The sequence below is a fragment of the Pristis pectinata genome, chromosome 4 (assembly GCF_009764475.1).
Source record: "Pristis pectinata isolate sPriPec2 chromosome 4, sPriPec2.1.pri, whole genome shotgun sequence".
NCBI lineage: Eukaryota > Metazoa > Chordata > Chondrichthyes > Rhinopristiformes > Pristidae > Pristis > Pristis pectinata.
Window position 1 is genome coordinate 94,522,582 of NC_067408.1, and position 18,368 is coordinate 94,540,949.

At 38.8% G+C, this 18,368-nt stretch overlaps 1 protein-coding gene across 1 annotated transcript in view; it reads right to left on the minus strand.

Annotated features, from left to right (window-relative positions):
• Nucleotides 1–18,368, minus strand: part of LOC127569412 (POU domain, class 2, transcription factor 1-like) — a 149,898-nt gene that overhangs the window by 108,595 nt on the left and 22,935 nt on the right. Inside the window, 1 exon segment of the mRNA XM_052014027.1 lies at nucleotides 829–894. Within this exon segment, the coding sequence (XP_051869987.1) occupies nucleotides 829–894 (66 nt within the window).

An 18,368-nucleotide genomic window follows, 5' to 3' on the forward strand; every position in this document is an offset into this window, starting at 1 on the left:
ACCCTTCCCTGGAAAAAGATTCTATCTATGCCCCTCATAATTTTATACACTTCTACAAGGTCAAGCCTCAGCCTGCTACGTTCCAGTAAGAATAAACCCAGCCTACTTAAATCTCTCCTTATAACTAACACCCTCCATTCCAGACAGTATCCTGGTAAATCTCTTCTGCATTCTCTCTATTGTGACCACATCATTCCTGTAGCGAGGCAACCAGATCTGTACACATATTCTAAATGCAATTTGACCAGTGTTTTGTTCTGCAACATGATGTCCCAACTCTTATATTCAATGCCTTGCATACCAAGACAAACATACCAAATGTCATTTTCACTAACTTATCCACCTATGTTGCCACTTTCAGGGAACTATGGACTTGTACTTCAAGGTCCAGCTGTATATCAACGCTCCTAAGGTCTCTCCTATTTACTGTACGTGTCCTATTAGCATATGACCTTTCAAAGCATTACCTCACACTTGTCTGGATTAAATTCCATCTGCCACCGCTCCACCCAACTTTCCAGCTGATCTATGCCCTTCTGGGACCTTAGATAAACTTCTTTACTTTCTACAGCTCCACCAATTTTGTGTTGGCTGCGAACTTAGTAATCATTCCCTTACATTCTCAAAGTCACTTATATATGTTATATTGGAGTTGTATATTGGAGTTATGATATTTAACTTATTGGAGTTTCGCTGCATGCATTCAGATATTACAAACAAAGCAAATGGCGAGGACCAAAAAGTATCATTTATACAAAATGGAACATGCATTATTCCCCAAGAATTAAAAAATCATTCAACAACTCAAGGGGTTAAAACAGCCCCTACCTGTGCTCCCTTCATTGCCATCCAAGGAAGGCTTGATAGATTCTGACGGATTGCTCATTTTAGATTCTATGCAAAGCGGAAGAACATGAAGAATAAGAGACAAAATTCATAAGAGTTATTCGTACCAACTTTTCCTTTCTTCTCTCTCTACCTTTATTATTCAGGAAGGATTACCTAATTGGCTTGACATCCTTTTACAGTACTGATCAAATGTTAACAAATAAATCATTCCACTGTGCATCAAATGTACATAGCTTTCCAATGTCAATATAGAATGAAAGTAGTAGAAACAATAACTTGCTGCACAAGTTGCAAGTTGTGTTGAAATAAAAACATTATGCCATAAATAAATAGCATTCTTCAGTTGTTTTTAATCACATCTGTAATTTGGTTTATAGTATAGTAATACATCTAAGCGAATAACTCAAAAGCTGAATCACAGAATAGGTCTGAATTCTGCCAGTGGAATAAAAGCCAGTTTTAGCAATCACTATGAGCTGAACTGCCAAACCACTCAATGTATAAAAGTATCTTCAAATCTGGCAAGCAAAAACTATTAAAAAGGTACTAAACAATAAAAATAAGCAAATCGGTAGGTGAATTCAACAAATATATTTGTAAAATGCAGGATGAGGATTTTAAACCTTGTTTTTAATGTTTATTTTGAATATTAAAATCTTCAGTTAGCAGGACAATACGGGCAATTCCTTTGGTGCCCTGATGATCAATCAGGGCACAAATACTCCCATTCTACTGTCAGTAACCTCTTCCACCCTCTCAATTCTCGAAGGAACTTTGCATACCTGTAACCTGACCAAGGAAGAGATGACTCAAATAATCTCACCCTCTAGTTCAGAATTCTTTCCATGAAGTACTCCACCATCCTATCTTCCTTGTAAAGCTTATTAAAACCCATCCCTTTGACCAAACTTAGTTACTATAAGGTTACGTGAGATTTGGCACCCACGAAATCCTGTGGGATGATGCAATACAATAAAGACATGTTTATCTAGATGTATTTAATAATGAATGCAGAAGCACAAGTCCTTCTAGGTGAAATAAAATATCACAGGGAAATCTATGACCCCAGACACAAAATAGCCAAATAAGATTTCTATCCAAGCAGGGCCTGTTTTGTGCTTTTTGTCCATTCTGATCAAGATTAAATATGATTAGTTACAGTTTAGTTAAAATGGGCAGATGCTCCAAATAATGTAATTAAAAAAGTTAAGATCAGCTTTCATCTAAACTCAAGGTTGTGCAACCAAGAGACTTCATTACTGGATGTACAAAATCCTTAAGGTGATGCAATCTTATTCAGAATTCTGCAGCATTTCAAGACAGTAAATAGCTACACAGAAATCATCAGACCAGCATTTATATAGTACTACGACTTCAGGAAGTTCTAAACTTTTTACCATCAATGAAGTACATTTGAAAAGATGTGGTGTATAGGTGAGAATAAAGCCTCAAAAGAAATTAGCCTTGCATTGCAACTTCACTGAATATCCAGCCCATCAACTCAATACCTTATGGAATACCACCATGTTCAGGGATGGGGCAGGAAACTGTATGCACCTGCATTCAACCTCTACTTCTATAGAACTGCCTTCTAGCCATCAACACAATCCAACCCATTGCCATGGTGGATGCAAATAATTTCTTCTGACAATGTGAACTTACTACATCTAATCACAAGGAGGGCAATGCAATTCTGAAAGTACTTGGGTGTAAAAACAGCCCAATATACGATGCAGCAAAAGAATATTTTCTATCTTGTTATAATTGGAGAGAACTGAACAGACATTTTTAGTTCAGATAATTCAAATGTTGATCCAAATCTTTGTTTTTTTTTTTGCTCCAGGTTCAAGCAAGAAATTTTCTTCAATCTCAGAAAAAATGCAAAATATAATTAGGAGTTAACTGCATACACATGACCAATGTCCCCCCCCCCCCCCCCCCAGTTTAATCCTAAAAAATGGATTAGTGGAAAAAACACATTGGTATTTTAATAATTCTTGCTTGTATATAATCAATGAGGTTTTAATCACCAGTATGCAAATATTCATGAAATTTCCATATTTTGATTAAACAATTAAGTACCTGCATACAATAATTTCACCACCTTCAAATGGCAACTTCGGTTTACCCATTACAATGGTTAAAGGTTAGAAAGAGCAAGAAAAGAGCAGGTAGAGAAATAAACCTTTCTAATCTTTGCCAAAACTTAAGTACTTTTGGCAACAAGAAAAATGTTGTAGGGTCCCTCAGCGCTACTAGGCTGTCAAGGCAATGAAGCCCTTAAAATTCTCGTTTTCGTTACTAAATGAAAATAAAGATTGCAGCTCCAATTTCCATAATGAAATCTAATCAGCACTTGCATGAGGCATTAATAATGCATGTCTCTGTTCTACTAACAAGCTGGCAACTTCTCTGATGCCTGAGCAAATCTCATTTTGCGTACAATTAAGCTTACTGTTTAATTTGGACATCTTTATAAATATTTATCAGCATATTTGCATTTTAATTGCCAAGTCCACAAACAGTTCTACATGACAGCTGAATTCATTTAACTATGACGAGCAACATTGTATTTGATTTTTCCCCCCAGTTAACATTTTTTTCAAAAAAGGGCACAATGTTCCTGCAAAGTATTAGGTTAACATCACAAATGAATAATGAGGAAAACAATTGTTACTTCTGCAAATCCCTTCTATAAAAAAAAATTCTTTCCACCTTGAAAGTTTGCATGCTTCTCATGCGATTGAGTTTTGTTTTCAAAATAAAGTTGCCAGATTATGCATAACAATATACTGAGAAAATGTGTGTGTGGTACCCATCAACTAAAGAAATGTAATTATCCAAACAATTGTGCATATATCTGAACCAGGTTTGTCATGCTGGATCACTTTCCCATAGATATGATATTCTCCTAAGGAACCTAAAACACAATCTACAGTTGGCGTTTTTCTTGACTGAAACTATATTATTGTCCTTGTATGGGATCTGGTGTCAAAGGTCTTGCTCCCCAAATCCAAATGATAAACTTGAGCACAAGTGGCAAAGCCACCAAATGCCAGATTCAGCTAGATCATATTATGATACGGAAGCCTTCACAATTTCTGTCAAAAGTACTCCACTACTCCTACTTTCTGTTCTTTTCTTAAATTCTCTGGATATACTGTTGCCATGCATGCCATCTTTCCAAAACTCAGTCCATATTCTTCCCATCAGGTTTTTGCCCTTCAGAGTACAAAATATAGTTGACTCTCAATTGTCCAGAGTAACAGAAGAGAATGCCACAATTGGTTATGCAAAACCACAGACAACACAAAGGAGCTCAGGAACCAAAGCAACAGTAGGCTCCACCTCAATGCCCAGCACTACCAACATTAACATTTGTTGCACCATACAAATCTTCTGCAGAATGCCCCATTGCAAATCACGTAAAGCCCATGAACCTGCATGCCCAAACAAATACATGCCTACCTTCTCAGCCTCGATCCTTACCTCCACAATTCTGTCTCAGCTTATCTGCTGCTGAAACCCTCACCCACCCTGAAGTAACTGCTCTAAAGCTCCAAAATAAACTGAAACATTCCGCAAGTGAGGCAACATCTGTGGAGAAACTGTTTCAAATCAACTATTTTTCGTCAGAAATAAGTTAGAGACCAAGAAAATGTTTAAGTGGGGGAAGAGAGACTGCTGCCAAGAGATTAAAATGGAATATTTGTGATTAGGTAGAGACTAGCAGAGACGCAAGTGGTGGTGACCCAGCTGAAAGAGGACAGCAAAGACCAGTGAATAAAAAAGTCAATGTCTCAGTGAGGTACAAATAGATAACAGCAAATGAAAGCTGACATTATCAGGAGAGGGAAAAAAATGAAGCCATAAACATGCCTAACTAGAAGATAAGGTTCCAAACAGTTCAGCGAGTGGGATGGAGAACAAATGTAAACTAATCCATACAGACTGAATGACCATGTCCTTTCAGGTGCTCACCCAATCTGTATTTGGTTTCTGCACCAAATGCAATATACAAAATTGGAAGTGGAAGTAAATCACTGCTTCACCTGGAATGATCATTTGCAGTTTTGGATGATATTACCACGAGGAATGGCCATGAGGAGATGTAGTAATTAATGGATAGAGAAGAGTCAACAAAGCACCTGAGAGGGAATAGTCCCTTCAGAAAGCTGAAGGGGTGGTAAGTAAAGGGTTAAGAGATTGTGACCGTACATATAACTAATGAAAAAATACCACGCACCAAGACCAGGTGGACCAGGTGGTAATTACTGTGTCCCGGAACTTGATTGTAAACCAATTATACTAAACAATGAGTGTGATGTTTGTCTTTGTATCTCAGGCGCCTGATCGAAACTTGTGTAGCCGCATTGATTAAGTGTGCGTGACAAGGACTGTGTAAATTAATGTCTGCTCCTTTGTATTGTGGAGACCTCCGATAAAGACTCTGTATGAATATTAGAGGAGGATTGTCTCTTAGTATTATGCTGCTAATAAACGTGACTTAACAGAATTATTCCGTGGCACTGTGTGATTTTGCCGCAGGCAGGAGTGGGAATTTAATTTGGGATAACAATTTGGCGATCCAGCGAGGAATTCAAGACGAGGTCTCGGAAGCGGCGTGAGCGATCGATGGGGATAACGACTACCTGAGACGGAAGGGTCCACAAGGTTAGATTGGCCTTGATCCCTCTCAGGGAGTTGGACACCTGATCGATCCCTTCGCTTATCGAATATCCTCTGACGGAAACCTTGTGAACCTCTCTGAGTACCACAGCTAAGAGGAGGTTTGAGTCCTCGGAGTAATAACAGTAAGGGGCTTGAGTCCCCAGTTTTGGGTTTTAAGGTTTTGAATTTTAAGGTTTTGAGTTTTAAGTTTTGTGATCCGTTCTCCTGTACTACCACTCTGCCTGAGACCAGTTCTTAGGAGGTGAAATCCCCCACGGGAAGGTCAGGAACCTGAAGTGGGTGAAGGAAAGAGACCGATCTTATAGATAATCGTAGCGATTTGTACCTTGCCGTTGAAAAATGGGGACAACTCTCGATAAGTCTGGGTCCAATACCCAACAATCTAAATTATGTAAAAACGACCTGAGAAATGAGAATAACTTCCATAAATTATTGGTATGCCTCAATAAGAAATTGGGAAATGAAATATGACCATTAGGGGGAACTTGGGATGTGGATAAATATTTAAAGGCAGAAAAGGCGATTTGGAAGCGCAATACAGGAGAAAAGTGAAAAATATTAATGTCTACTTGGAGAAAAACGGCCGACGACCTGAGAAGTAAATCTAAACAGAGAAGTTGGGAACATAATGCGCGAAGAAGGTGGATTAGTGTATGTGATGAAAAGGAAATCCCAAGAGTTGGGAAGCTCTGAAGTCTCAGTGTGGAGACCACGATGCTGAGAGAAGTAGAAGGGAGAGGGAAGGGTGATTAGGAAAAACTGGAAAAAATTAAGGAATAAAAATAGAGAAAATAATGATGAAGTGGAGGTACCTCCCGACATGTCTGGCGTGCCCCTGTTGTTCCAAAGTAATGATAGGGACGAAAATGAGGAGGATTGGATGGTTCGACGCACAGACCCTATCTACCCCCCAATTTCACTGCCGCCCCCATATAATGTAACTAGTCCGCATAAGGTTCCGGTCTCAGCACCAACGACTGCTGGCCAAGTCCCGTCCCAAGGACAATCGCATGACCCTATTGCATCAAACTCCAAACTAGAAATAGCCTAAATGTTCCCGACCCATTACCTGTGTTGAATGAGGTAAAGGGAGCCAAAGCTAAAAGACAGTTCCCCAATAAAACCAACCCGGAGGATTTTATAGATTATTTTGATTGGAACAATTCAGATGTACCAGGCCTCACCCCAAGACCATTTTGGTCTTTGTTGCATGGCCCTTTCAACCTAATGAGACGGAAAGATGGAAAGAACACCAGGGAAACCATGAGGATTTGGCAACCTTTCAAGCAGCCGCCGGGACTCAGGACCAGGTAGGAACCATTAGAACTGCCCTTCAAAAAACCCTCCAACAATCTATTGACATAACTAAAGTTTTAGAATGCCGACCGAAACAGGGAGAGGACGGACCAGTTTTTGGGACCGTTTCTGTTCATGGTACCTATGCGGGGCCTATGCCTATAACAGAGGCAATGTCTCCCCTCAGTTTAACGCACTCCTACTACTAAGTATCCCTGAGGGAGTGGCGTCAACTATCCGCACTAATAACATGAATTGGCCTGATCATATGCGACAGGCCATGAGGAGGGCACCGGTCCACTTCTAGAGTCATGGGCGTGATTCGAAAGCCACAGAGGTAAAACGGGAAATGGTCCAAGGACCCCATCGGCCCCGACCTGCCTACTCCGATAATACAGGATATCAAATGGAACCACAGTTTTGCATTCCATAATGTGTTGACCGGTCTGGTAAAGGGTACCTAATACGCCCCAACAGCCCAAAATAGCCCCAATGTACGGACCTCCTTTTGCGCCACCACCGCACCCTCGTAATTACCCAGGACCCAGGGGGCCCCAACAAGCTGCGCTAGCGAGAGTCAGGTTGACAGAATGCTACCTCTGTGGGCATGCTCCCACCGCCAACGCCAGACCAGACCCCCCGGTAAACGACAACATTTCTCAACTAACAACCCGTTTTCCGCCTGACTAGCTGTGGGAAGTAGCCATTCCATGTACCCTGCCCTCACCGATAACCCTGTCGATGATCCTATCGTCAATTTACAAGTTGAAGGAAAACCGATACCCTTTATGATAGACACGGGAGCCAATACCTCGACCCTGGATGCTCCTTGTATCGCCCAGCATGATTTTAAACTCTCCATGGCCACGGTTTCTTTGAGCAGACTTGAGGGGCAGGAAAGATCTTCCCCATTAACTGAAACTTTATGAGTGGGATTTGGAGATCAGGAATGTCTGATCCAATTCGCAGTAACCCCAGACCTAGGGGTTAACTTGGCCGGGAGGGACATGCTCTGCTACCTCCGACTCAAACTGCAATGCCTGGATGAAAGAATTACCAATAACGGCCCTAAACCACATTGGATCCTCTGGATTCATCAGCCTCCCCAGTGGTGGGCGGTGGACCTCAAGAACGGAGATTTTGACCCACCCTTGAAGACCCCTGACCCACATGTGACGCTAGCTTATGACTCCTCAGGGGTTTCAAGGGAGCTGGAAGGGTTGTATGATCCCTACCTGGGTAGCATGGTGACTGTTACTATTTTAGGGGAAGTAGATGGTAAGGAGGAGGCAGCACTTTTAGTTCAAGTGCCTAATGAATTGTGGAATCAGTGAGGCTTGGTGTCCTCTCACATTACCCTGTCAGTTAATGAAGGTCATAAACTGAAGGAGCTGGGATTCCCAGCCCACCGGCTTGAGGTACAGGCAGACACAGGCCTTTACGGGGTTCCCCAAAACTACCAAGAGGGACCCTGACTTATTACCATACCCCTTTTTCGGTGACAGGTTGTTTACACCACCATCAGCCCTACCGACTCCCTTCGGATGAGCCAACCCCCGATTTATGGGCCGCGTCGGAAGTTGAGGTAGGGTTTTCCCCCCAGTGACCCCAGTCCAAATCCGGGTACGGCCGGGAGCACAATTGCCTTCCGTCCCACAGTACCCCCTTCGGAGAGAGGCGGTTGATGGAATAACCCATTTAATAGATTCATTCTGCAAACAGGGCATCCTGGTTCCTTGCCAATCACCCTACAACACCCCCATTTTACCCGTCCCCAAACCCAGACAGACGGAATGGCGCCTGGTACAAGACCTGCGTAAGGTTAATGATATAGTGGAACCACTGCATCCCGTGGTCCCGAACCCAGCCACCATTCTCAGCAAAATGCCTGCCGTGGAGCAATGTATCTGGTTATTCCATCATGCTGCAAATATCAGAACTTAAGGGAAATGTGAAATTGGTGGGATGGAAGACAAGGACAGGGGAAAACCTATTCTTGTTCTTGTCAGGAAGAGAGAGGTAGAGCCGGTAAAGAAATGAAACTGACAGAGTTAAGAACCATGTCAATTATGGCGGATGGGGTGCCACAGTTGAGATAAAAGGAGGATATATGAGGAGCACTGATGTGGAAGATGGCATCATCAGCACAGCTGAAACAAGAGACAGAAAATTACAATTTTCATTTGGAGAAATTGAACTACAGTAATCCCTTAATCTTTTAAACTATCATCTCTGAAATAAACTTGCATACTCATTTTGCATTACTGATAGTTGGTGTAAGTTTATGATGATCAGCGTTCACGATGGACAAATGTTTGGATACATACTGCACAAATGTTTGCAGTTGTCACAAAAGTTATTAATTCTTCAATGATAAAATTGCATAACAGGATACTAGCAGTGGGTTAAGGTGGCAATGTTAACCAGCATAAGTCAATTAATATCTCACTAAATAGTCAAGAGGCAAATTTCAGATGAATGCACAAAATATTTTTACAAAAGAGACAAATTCAATTATTTGTTCCTTTTATTTTAATAAGATTTGGCCTAAAATTTTAGATAAAAATAGTGGGAGGCACAGTGGTGTATGGGCAGGCACAGTAGTGTAGTGGTTAGTGTAATGCTATTACAGTTCCTGCAACCTTGGTTCAATTCCAGCCACTGTCTGTAAGGAGTTTGTACATGTCTGCATGGGTTTCCTCCAGGTGTTCCAGTTTCCTCCCACATTCCAAAGGCGTATAGGTTAGGAAGTTGTGGGCATGCTATGTTGACGCGGGAAGCGTGACGACACTTGTGGGCTGCCCCCAGAACACTACACAAAAGATGCATTTCACTGCAACTAATAAAGATATCTTATCTTATGGGAGGAACAATTATATTATACCTAAGTTGATTAACTGCAAACCATAACTGAAATGTCCTCCAACTTCATGAGTTTAGAGTTGCTTCTACATATACACCAAGGATGTGCTTCTAGACAGCATAGAAAGAAAATGGGTGCATCTGGCACTTCTGACACCCCAATGGAAGGAGAACATATTCAATAAAGTAGAGGAGCACTATTACGTACCATAACAAATGAACACCTAAGAATATAGCACATTTAAGTACTTGGCAAATAAAAAAGTATATTTTACCAAACAAGTTGTACTTTAAACAAAGCAGGTGCAGCCCCATTTAACAATCTATACAAAGCCACCAAGATACCATAATTAAACAGACAGATGTCTTTGCTAAGGAGGTCAAAGTCACAATAAACTTGCTGCAGAACATGACCACAAAGTAAGCATCACCAATTATGGCATCTTATTAACAGAAGAAACTAACCAAAAAATCCCCTTCTGTCCCAACAGATTTAGTGAATATTGTTCAAATGGCTGAGTTCTTTAGTTTCCTGTAGCACAAAAAAGCAATCAGAAATTATGGCTAGTTAACATTCTCATCACAATAAAAATAACTTTTGTATAAATTGAACTATGAAATAGCAATGCAATTATTCATTGCTAAAGTTAAACTTTTACCAGATTGCGCAACATCTGTGATTACATATTAGCGGTCACAGATGAAAAGCATTTAGCAGCAAAAGCTCAGAATATTAGACCATTTAAAAGTGAAGGATAATATTACATTAGAAAAGAAACACAACTTCAAGTTATTTACTTCTTCGGATGAAAATCAAAAAGGGCAGGGTCAAAATCCATAATGGCCTTTTGGAACACCTGAAAATTAATTGCAACACCTGAAAATTAATTGCAACCAGTAATACTGTTCTGAATGATATTTACACATACTCTTGCTTACAATATACTGTCAAAGATTATAAACAGAAAGCAAATGGAAGAAGCAGTTATGTGAAGTACATTTTCTTAATTCGTATGTGTGACCCCAGCAAGTAAAATTTACTTTTTATTTTAAATAAATTTGCAGTATCTAATGCCTCCTAGCTGCCCTTACGAACATGATGGTTCTTAATGTTGTTCCTTTGTTCAAGAACAGAAATAGGGATAATCCAGGAAATTATAGGCTAGTTAGCCTCACATCAGTGGTACGGAAGCTACTGGAGAGGATTCTTAGGGATAGGATTTACTCGCACTTGGAAAAGCATGGCCTGATTAGGGACAGTCAGCATGGCTTTGTACAGGGCAGATCACGTCTTACAAACTTGATTTAGTTTGGTTTTGAGGAGGTAATAAAGATGATTGCTGAGGGTAGGGCAGTGGATATCATCTACATGGACTTCAGTAAAGCATTTGACAAGGACCCTCATGGTAGGCTGATCCAGAAGATTAAGATGCATGGGATCCATGGTGACTCGGTAGCTTAGATTCAGAATTGGCTTGCCCATAGAAGATAGAGGGTAGTGGTAGAAGGGCACTATTCTGGCTGGAGGCCTGTGACTAGTGGTGTTCTGCAGGGATCAGTGATGGAACTTCTGTGGTTTGTGATATATATGAAAATGCAGATGGATGGGTGAGTAAGTTTGCAGATGACATAAAGATTGGTGGAACTGTGGACAGTGAAGAATGTCGTCAAACGATACAGTAGAATATAGATCAATTACAGATATGGGTGGAGAAACGGAAGATGGAGTAAAATCTGCGTAACGTGAGGTGTTGCACCCTGGGAGGGCAATAGTAAGGGGAAAGTATACAGTTAGTGGCAGGACCCTTAACAGTACTGATGTACAGAGAGGTCTTGGGATCCATTCCCATAGCTTCCTGAAAGTGGCCATGCAGGTAGACAGGGCAGTAAAGGCAGCATATGGCATTCTTGCCTTAATTGGTTAGGGCATTGAGTACTTGAGTAAGGAAGTCATGTTGCAACTATATAAACCTTTAGTTAGGCTGCACTTGGAGTACTTTGTGCAGTTCTGGTCATCCCATTATATGAAGGACGTGGAAGCTTTGAATCGGGTACAGAAGAGGTTTATCAGAATGCTGCCTGGATGAGAGGGTATGAGCCATAAGGAGAGATTGGATAAAAATTGGGTTGTATTCTCTGGAGTGTCAGAGACTGAGGGGGACCTGATAGAAGTTCATAACATTATGAGAGGCATACATAAGGTAGACAGTCAGAATCTTTTTGCCTGGGTAGAAATGTCAAATACTGGACATTAAGGTGAGAGGGGGAAAGTTCAAAAGGAGATAAGCGGGGCAAGTGGTTGCTGCAAAGGCTTAACCAGATTGATTCCTGGGATGGCAGGTTGTCACATGAATAGAGATTAAATAGACTTGGCCTGTACACACTTGAATCTAGAAGGACTGGTGACCTCATTAAAACATACAAAATTCTTAAGCAACTTGAATGATAAATGTAGAGTTGATGGTTCCCTGGCTGAAGTGTCTAGAACCAGAAATCAGACTGAAAATTAGAAGTCAGTTATTCAGGACAGATGAAAAGAAATTTCTTGACACAAAGGAAATTTGTCTGTGGGGGTTCAGCTGCCGAGCATATTCAAGACAGAAATTGATAGATTTTTGGATACTAAAGGAATCAGGGCTTATGGAGTTAGAGTAGAAAAGCAGCACTAAGGTGGAAGATCACCAGTGATCTTAATGAATAGCAGAGCAGGCACAAAAGGCCAAATGACCTACTCTTGCTTCTATTTCTTATGTTCTTAAGTTGATGGTGGAGTGATTGAGAATCTCACATGCTTGCAATGGTCATTTTTGTGCTGCAGATTTACTTACCGCTCATCCAAGTCTAAAGCTTGCTCAAGTCTCTCTTTTTTTTAAGAAAAAAGATGTGGTATGTACTACTTCAATATACCAGTGCTCCTAGAATGGAACACTATGCAAATATTCTCTTATTATGGAAGGAAAGTTACTAACTGAAGACAGTACTGGTTCTTCAATGTTACTCAGCTAAATTTAGTGTGCCCTGTCTCCATTTTATTTATTTTATTGGGATGCTATTCCCTATCTCCACTGTAAGTACAGATGCAAAGTAATCATTCAACATGCCCTCCTTTTCCCTAGAAACATGTTTAAATTATTTAAATGGCTTAATCTCCATTATGATGCAATAGTAGTTTTTAAATATTCCTTTTCTTTAAATGGAATTATCAAAATACTGTTTTTTCAATATGATCATGGTATTAAGGATTCAAAAATATATTAGGCTACATTCATACTTGAATGAGGCACTTTATTCAATGAATACAAAAGGAAGTCCTTTGCCAAAATAAAACAATATGCAACAATATCCCCAATGCAATAAATTATACATATAAACTTTTCAAAGGTTATTCTATCTTGTTGAATACTTCTGCCAAAAACCCATTTAGATTACATAAAGTGAAATTAACTGATCCAATAATAAGAGATTAATGAAAAAGTCAACTACAGTTTTATAATTCTGATAAGTAAGATGGCTGATATCTTTATTCACTGTGTATTTTATGGAAACTGGGGCAACAACACAAATTCATTCAAGTCCCAAATCATTACCAACTAGTGACTGATAATGAAATATGCAACAGAAGCCGGCACTAAAATATCAATTAGATAGATGGCTCCCTGAGATCAAAATTCATTCAAAAGCTTTGTTTTAAGTTTTTTTATAAAGAAAATAGTGACCGGAAAGGTGCTAATTATACAAATGCTCAAAGATTAGGTCATCGTTGGGGGAAAAATTAGGTTGATAACTTGGATTAAAAAAAACAGCATATTATTAAATGTACCTAACATTATCAAAAAATCATCATGGACATAAATCTTTTGAGTGGGTTTGATAGATTAGAGGTCTCAGATTGACACAACCAATTTTATTATTCTTGAACAACATTTAAACTCATCACTTGCAACTTCAAAAAATAGTTACCTTTTACTTTCGTCAAAAATAAACAGATCCTAATCGATTAGCCATGTGAAGATATGCAGTACTCCTATTTCTATTAAGTACTGGTTTTCCTACTTATAATTCATTTGAAATATTGCACCCATACACATATGCACAGATATGCATAAAAAAAGGCAACAAAGGTTCTGAAGTCAGAAAAAAATTCAAAGAGCTCACATATCATATGTTAAGACGACTAGGAAAACAAAACATAAACTTCATGAAATTTTGGTATGCTAGTGCAAGATAATTGGACGCCACAGTGGACAATAGCTACAAAAGGTTTATCTGCAGAAAGTCAAAGAAAATAATACAAACAATTTAAGCACCCCATCTCTATTATTGAAAATATATACACTGTAACATTATCAATTCAAATAAATGCAAAAATAGATGCATTTGAAATACACATCTATTTAATTGAACACAATATTTCAGCAAACTTATCAGTCATCAACTACCACTGTGCTTTATATCACATTGAAAAATTAAACATGATGAGAAAAACAAAATTTGCAAGACTGCAAAGATCACAATAAAAAACATCATTTCTTTTGTTAAGAAAGTACATAAAATTTTTCTGCAGTTACCATTTTCCATGGACATATAATCAACTAATGAAGACATATTCCACTAAACACAAAAATTTACCATGTGATCTTAATTCCTTTCCCTCAGCATTCTGTTCACACGGCAGAGATACAAGGACAACTGTAAATTGGGAAGTAATATCAAATCTGCATTCTGAACTAACACCACCTTTGCCATGGCAATGGGCTAACTTTGGTCACCCAATACACCAACTGTGAAAGATATGCATTTAGATTCCCAGCAAAACCAATGTCAAGATTGTGTTTTCTTACTGGCAGGTGGGGGTGGTGGATTGGAAGCATCATTCAGCAATTAGCTTCTCAAAGTTTTGCATCTCCAATTTTGCCAGTTTCCAATTCATCTCCACTTATTAATAAAAGGTTTCAAATCAAACAGGATGTAGCTGGAGGCACTTAGAAATGCTAAAGGGTAAGCAAAATGTTATCACTACAGCCTTTTGTAAACCCTTAATTGCCATCATCAGTAACTGATTCATTCAACATGAGTTTTGGTTTAATATTAAGTAACACGATCTGGCCTAGAAAACTAACAGCAGAGGGGGTGCATGAAGTTCTACAGTGAGTACCTCTTGTAGCTTTTCTTATTATAGAGAACTTTGAAATGCAGGTGCTTTTATGCTGCCTCGATCAAAAACTTTTAAGTACTAGAAAGTTTTCCCTATGTTCTAGTAGGATTTTATCCAAAACTACGTAGTGGTAAATTGAGCTTTCACTCTTAAAAAATCATAAGGAGACACTTCCCAACAGCAACAATGTCACACAACATTTCCCCTACCTCCCCAATTAAAAAAAAGAGCAAATTAGCTCCTGAAGCTATAGCAACTCCTTCCAGCCTTTTAACATAGCTCTCTTATTTGCTGATTAGTTTGAATTCAGGCACTGGAGATAAGAACGAAATAATTTTTGGTTTCTATTGTCTAACTAAATTTAATATTTCTCAGTACACACTACTTTGAAATTAAACTGTGTGTACCCCAAGGTTCCTTGGTATATAATGTAGGTAATATAAAATGGTTCAAAGATTGCAAGCAACTTTGTTGCCCTTAATTCAAGTTACTACTGCTCATTAAATCCAAGTTTTGACAGGCATTTTGTCTATTGAGCCCGTTTATACATTGACAAAAATTCATTCAATACAGACTATATTTGAAAATTTACAAGAAGTTTTACTTATTACGTTTCAGTATTTCCCTTTGCATTGCAATTACCTGGTTTCAGAATCCGAATCAAATTCATCAAGTGGTAACTGAATGTGGGTTACGCTGCTTCACTGATTAAAACGTTACTGGATGTAGGTGTTTTAATATCTTCATTATGGAAGCGTCTGTGAACATACAGCCATTAAATAATTGAGACAAACTTTTCCAACTGAAAAATGCTAGTTCATAGAATCATAGAAATTTACAAAACTAAACGAGGTTACATGGCCATTCATGTTAATGCTGGTCAATGAAAAGCTATTTATACTAACCTTACATTTCTGCTCATAGCCCTAAATGCTATAGCAAATCATAGCCCTAAATGCTATAGCAAATCATGTGCTCATCCAGAAACAAAATGTAATAAAGGTTACTGCCACAACCAACCTTTCATGCAATGAGCTCCAAACTCCAAGTACTCTTGCTGACTTTCCCCCTTCCCCCAACTCCCCTCTAATCTTTCTAATTTTAACCAATCCCTTAAATTTATGCATCATAATTAGGGACTTCTTCTTGAAGAGGCCAATATCTAGACCTCCTAAATAAATTAACACATCTTAATAAAATCTCTATTCAGCCTCAATTCCAGTAAGAAACATCCACACCTCGCTTTTCTTTGTAAGCAGAATTCTCTCTTCTGTAGCTGCTCAATCACAGCATTCCTATAATGTGATCAGCACTGTGTATGGTAATCCATTCATGGCATAACAAGCAAATTCCATACCACTCTAATTTTGGTCTTGTATGCCTTGGTCAAGGCAAGCATCCCATTAAACTCTTACCTACCGGTTCTATCTTCAGGGATCGGTACACACGCTCTCTAAGGTTCCACTGTTCTTCCCCATATTTCAGCATCCTCCCATTTATCAGTATTCCCTTAGCTTGTTTGCCATTCCTAAATGTATTACCTCAAATCTATGGATTTAAATTGTTTGCCATTTCTCTGCACTCCTTGCCAGTCCTGCACCCCATGGTTTTCTTCTTCATTATCAGTTACATGCTAAGTTTTGTACCATGTGCAAGCCTTTTAATTATGATTTCTACATTCACGTTTGAAACCATAGGACTTTTTTGTGGAATGAACCCATTTGAACCCTACTGCATGCATATTTCCAATCACTAAAAACTGCTGTTCAACAATACATTATGTTTCATGCCACTGAGCCATTTTGAAATCCAATGTCTTATCCCCTCGCAACCCATGGAATTTCACTTTTCCAATCAGTCTGCCAAATGGGATTTGGTGAAATTCTTTGCTAAAATCCATTTACACGTCAAATTCACTACCTCTCACTTACTCTGCTGATTACTTTCACCCAAAGTATTTAACATATCCAAGGGAAGGAAACAAAAATACATGTCAACTACAAGTTCACATGCGTCATTTTTGGAATAAAATGGAATTAATGTTAATAGATGTTTAACGGTCAGCACAGACTCACTGGCTTGAAGGACCCATTTCCATATCAGTATGACTCTATGACTCTTTCTACTATCACTACTGATTATATAATTCAAATACAAAATCAACATGAATTCCATCAAGAACTTATGGTTGTGATGTCCCACTGTTATTTCGTCTACAATGGACTAAAGTACATGGATGGATGCATTTTTGTTGTTTTTTTTTATCTCTATCATTACTAGAAATAGTGTTGCATGCATTTTCATATGTACGCAAGAATAAAGACAGGAACAAGCCATTCAACACTTCATAGATTGAACTATTATCCAATCTATGAATAGACTAAGCATCTGAGCCACTGCATCTCTTTCAGGTACAAAATTTCAAGAATTCAAATGAAAAAAATTTCTTCTCAACTCAGTCCTGAAAGGCCAACCTTTTATATTGAGAATTCTAGAGTCCCTGAGTAAGGGAAACATTACCCTTGCATCTATCTGGTCAAAACTCATAAGAATTTTGCATGTTTCAAAGACATCACCTCTCATTCTTCTAGACTACTGAGCATAGGTCCACTCCGCTTAACGTCTCTTCATTGTAGATAACCTCCATCCAAGAAATCAATTTGGTAAATCTTCACTCCTTCAATCAAATTCCTTAGGTAGGGAGAGCAGACATGCATGAGATATTCCAGGTATGATCTCACCAGAACCCTATAGTATTGCAGTGGCATCTTTATTCTTGTGGCTCTAATTGCAAGAGGATTGGAGTACATAGTACTTTCCTTCCTATTTGTTTACCATATTTGCGCATTAAGCTTTAGAATATCCAGGTCCCTCTAAATACCAAAAACCTTTCAAACTCTCACCATTAAAAAAACTCTGCCTTTCTATTTTTGCTACCAAAGTGAACGATCTTACATTTTTCCACTTACTTCACACTCATTCACTTAGCTTGTCTATATTCCCTTGAAGCCTATCTGCCATGATCTGTCTGTTCTTACTCCATTCTCTGTCTGTTAACAAAGCTTCACTCATGCCAGTATATTATCCCCAATTCTATGTGAAACAAGTTTGTTTTTACGCAAAGTTTGCTCTAATTATTTACTGTTAATAAGTAACACGCCATACCATCTTGTTAGTTATGTATTTTAGTGTATTCAGTTTGACATTTTGGCGAAATAAAAGTTAGTTTATGAGGGATTCTCACTGTTTATTAGAAAGGATAACGACTTTAACTGCCAATTCTTCCAAATGGCTGATAATTTGTGAATGGTTGTCGAGTTAATGCAATAAAGGGATGAAGAGGTCTACTCCAATTAAGTGCAGTACCACTTCAATTAGGCATCAACTGTGTTTCTACACATGGCTAATTTCCTTGATATCACCACAGCCTTCCTCCATCAGCAGAATGTCTGCATTCAAGATAACACTAATTAACAAAAGCTAAACTACAACATTTTCTGCAACATAAGAATGG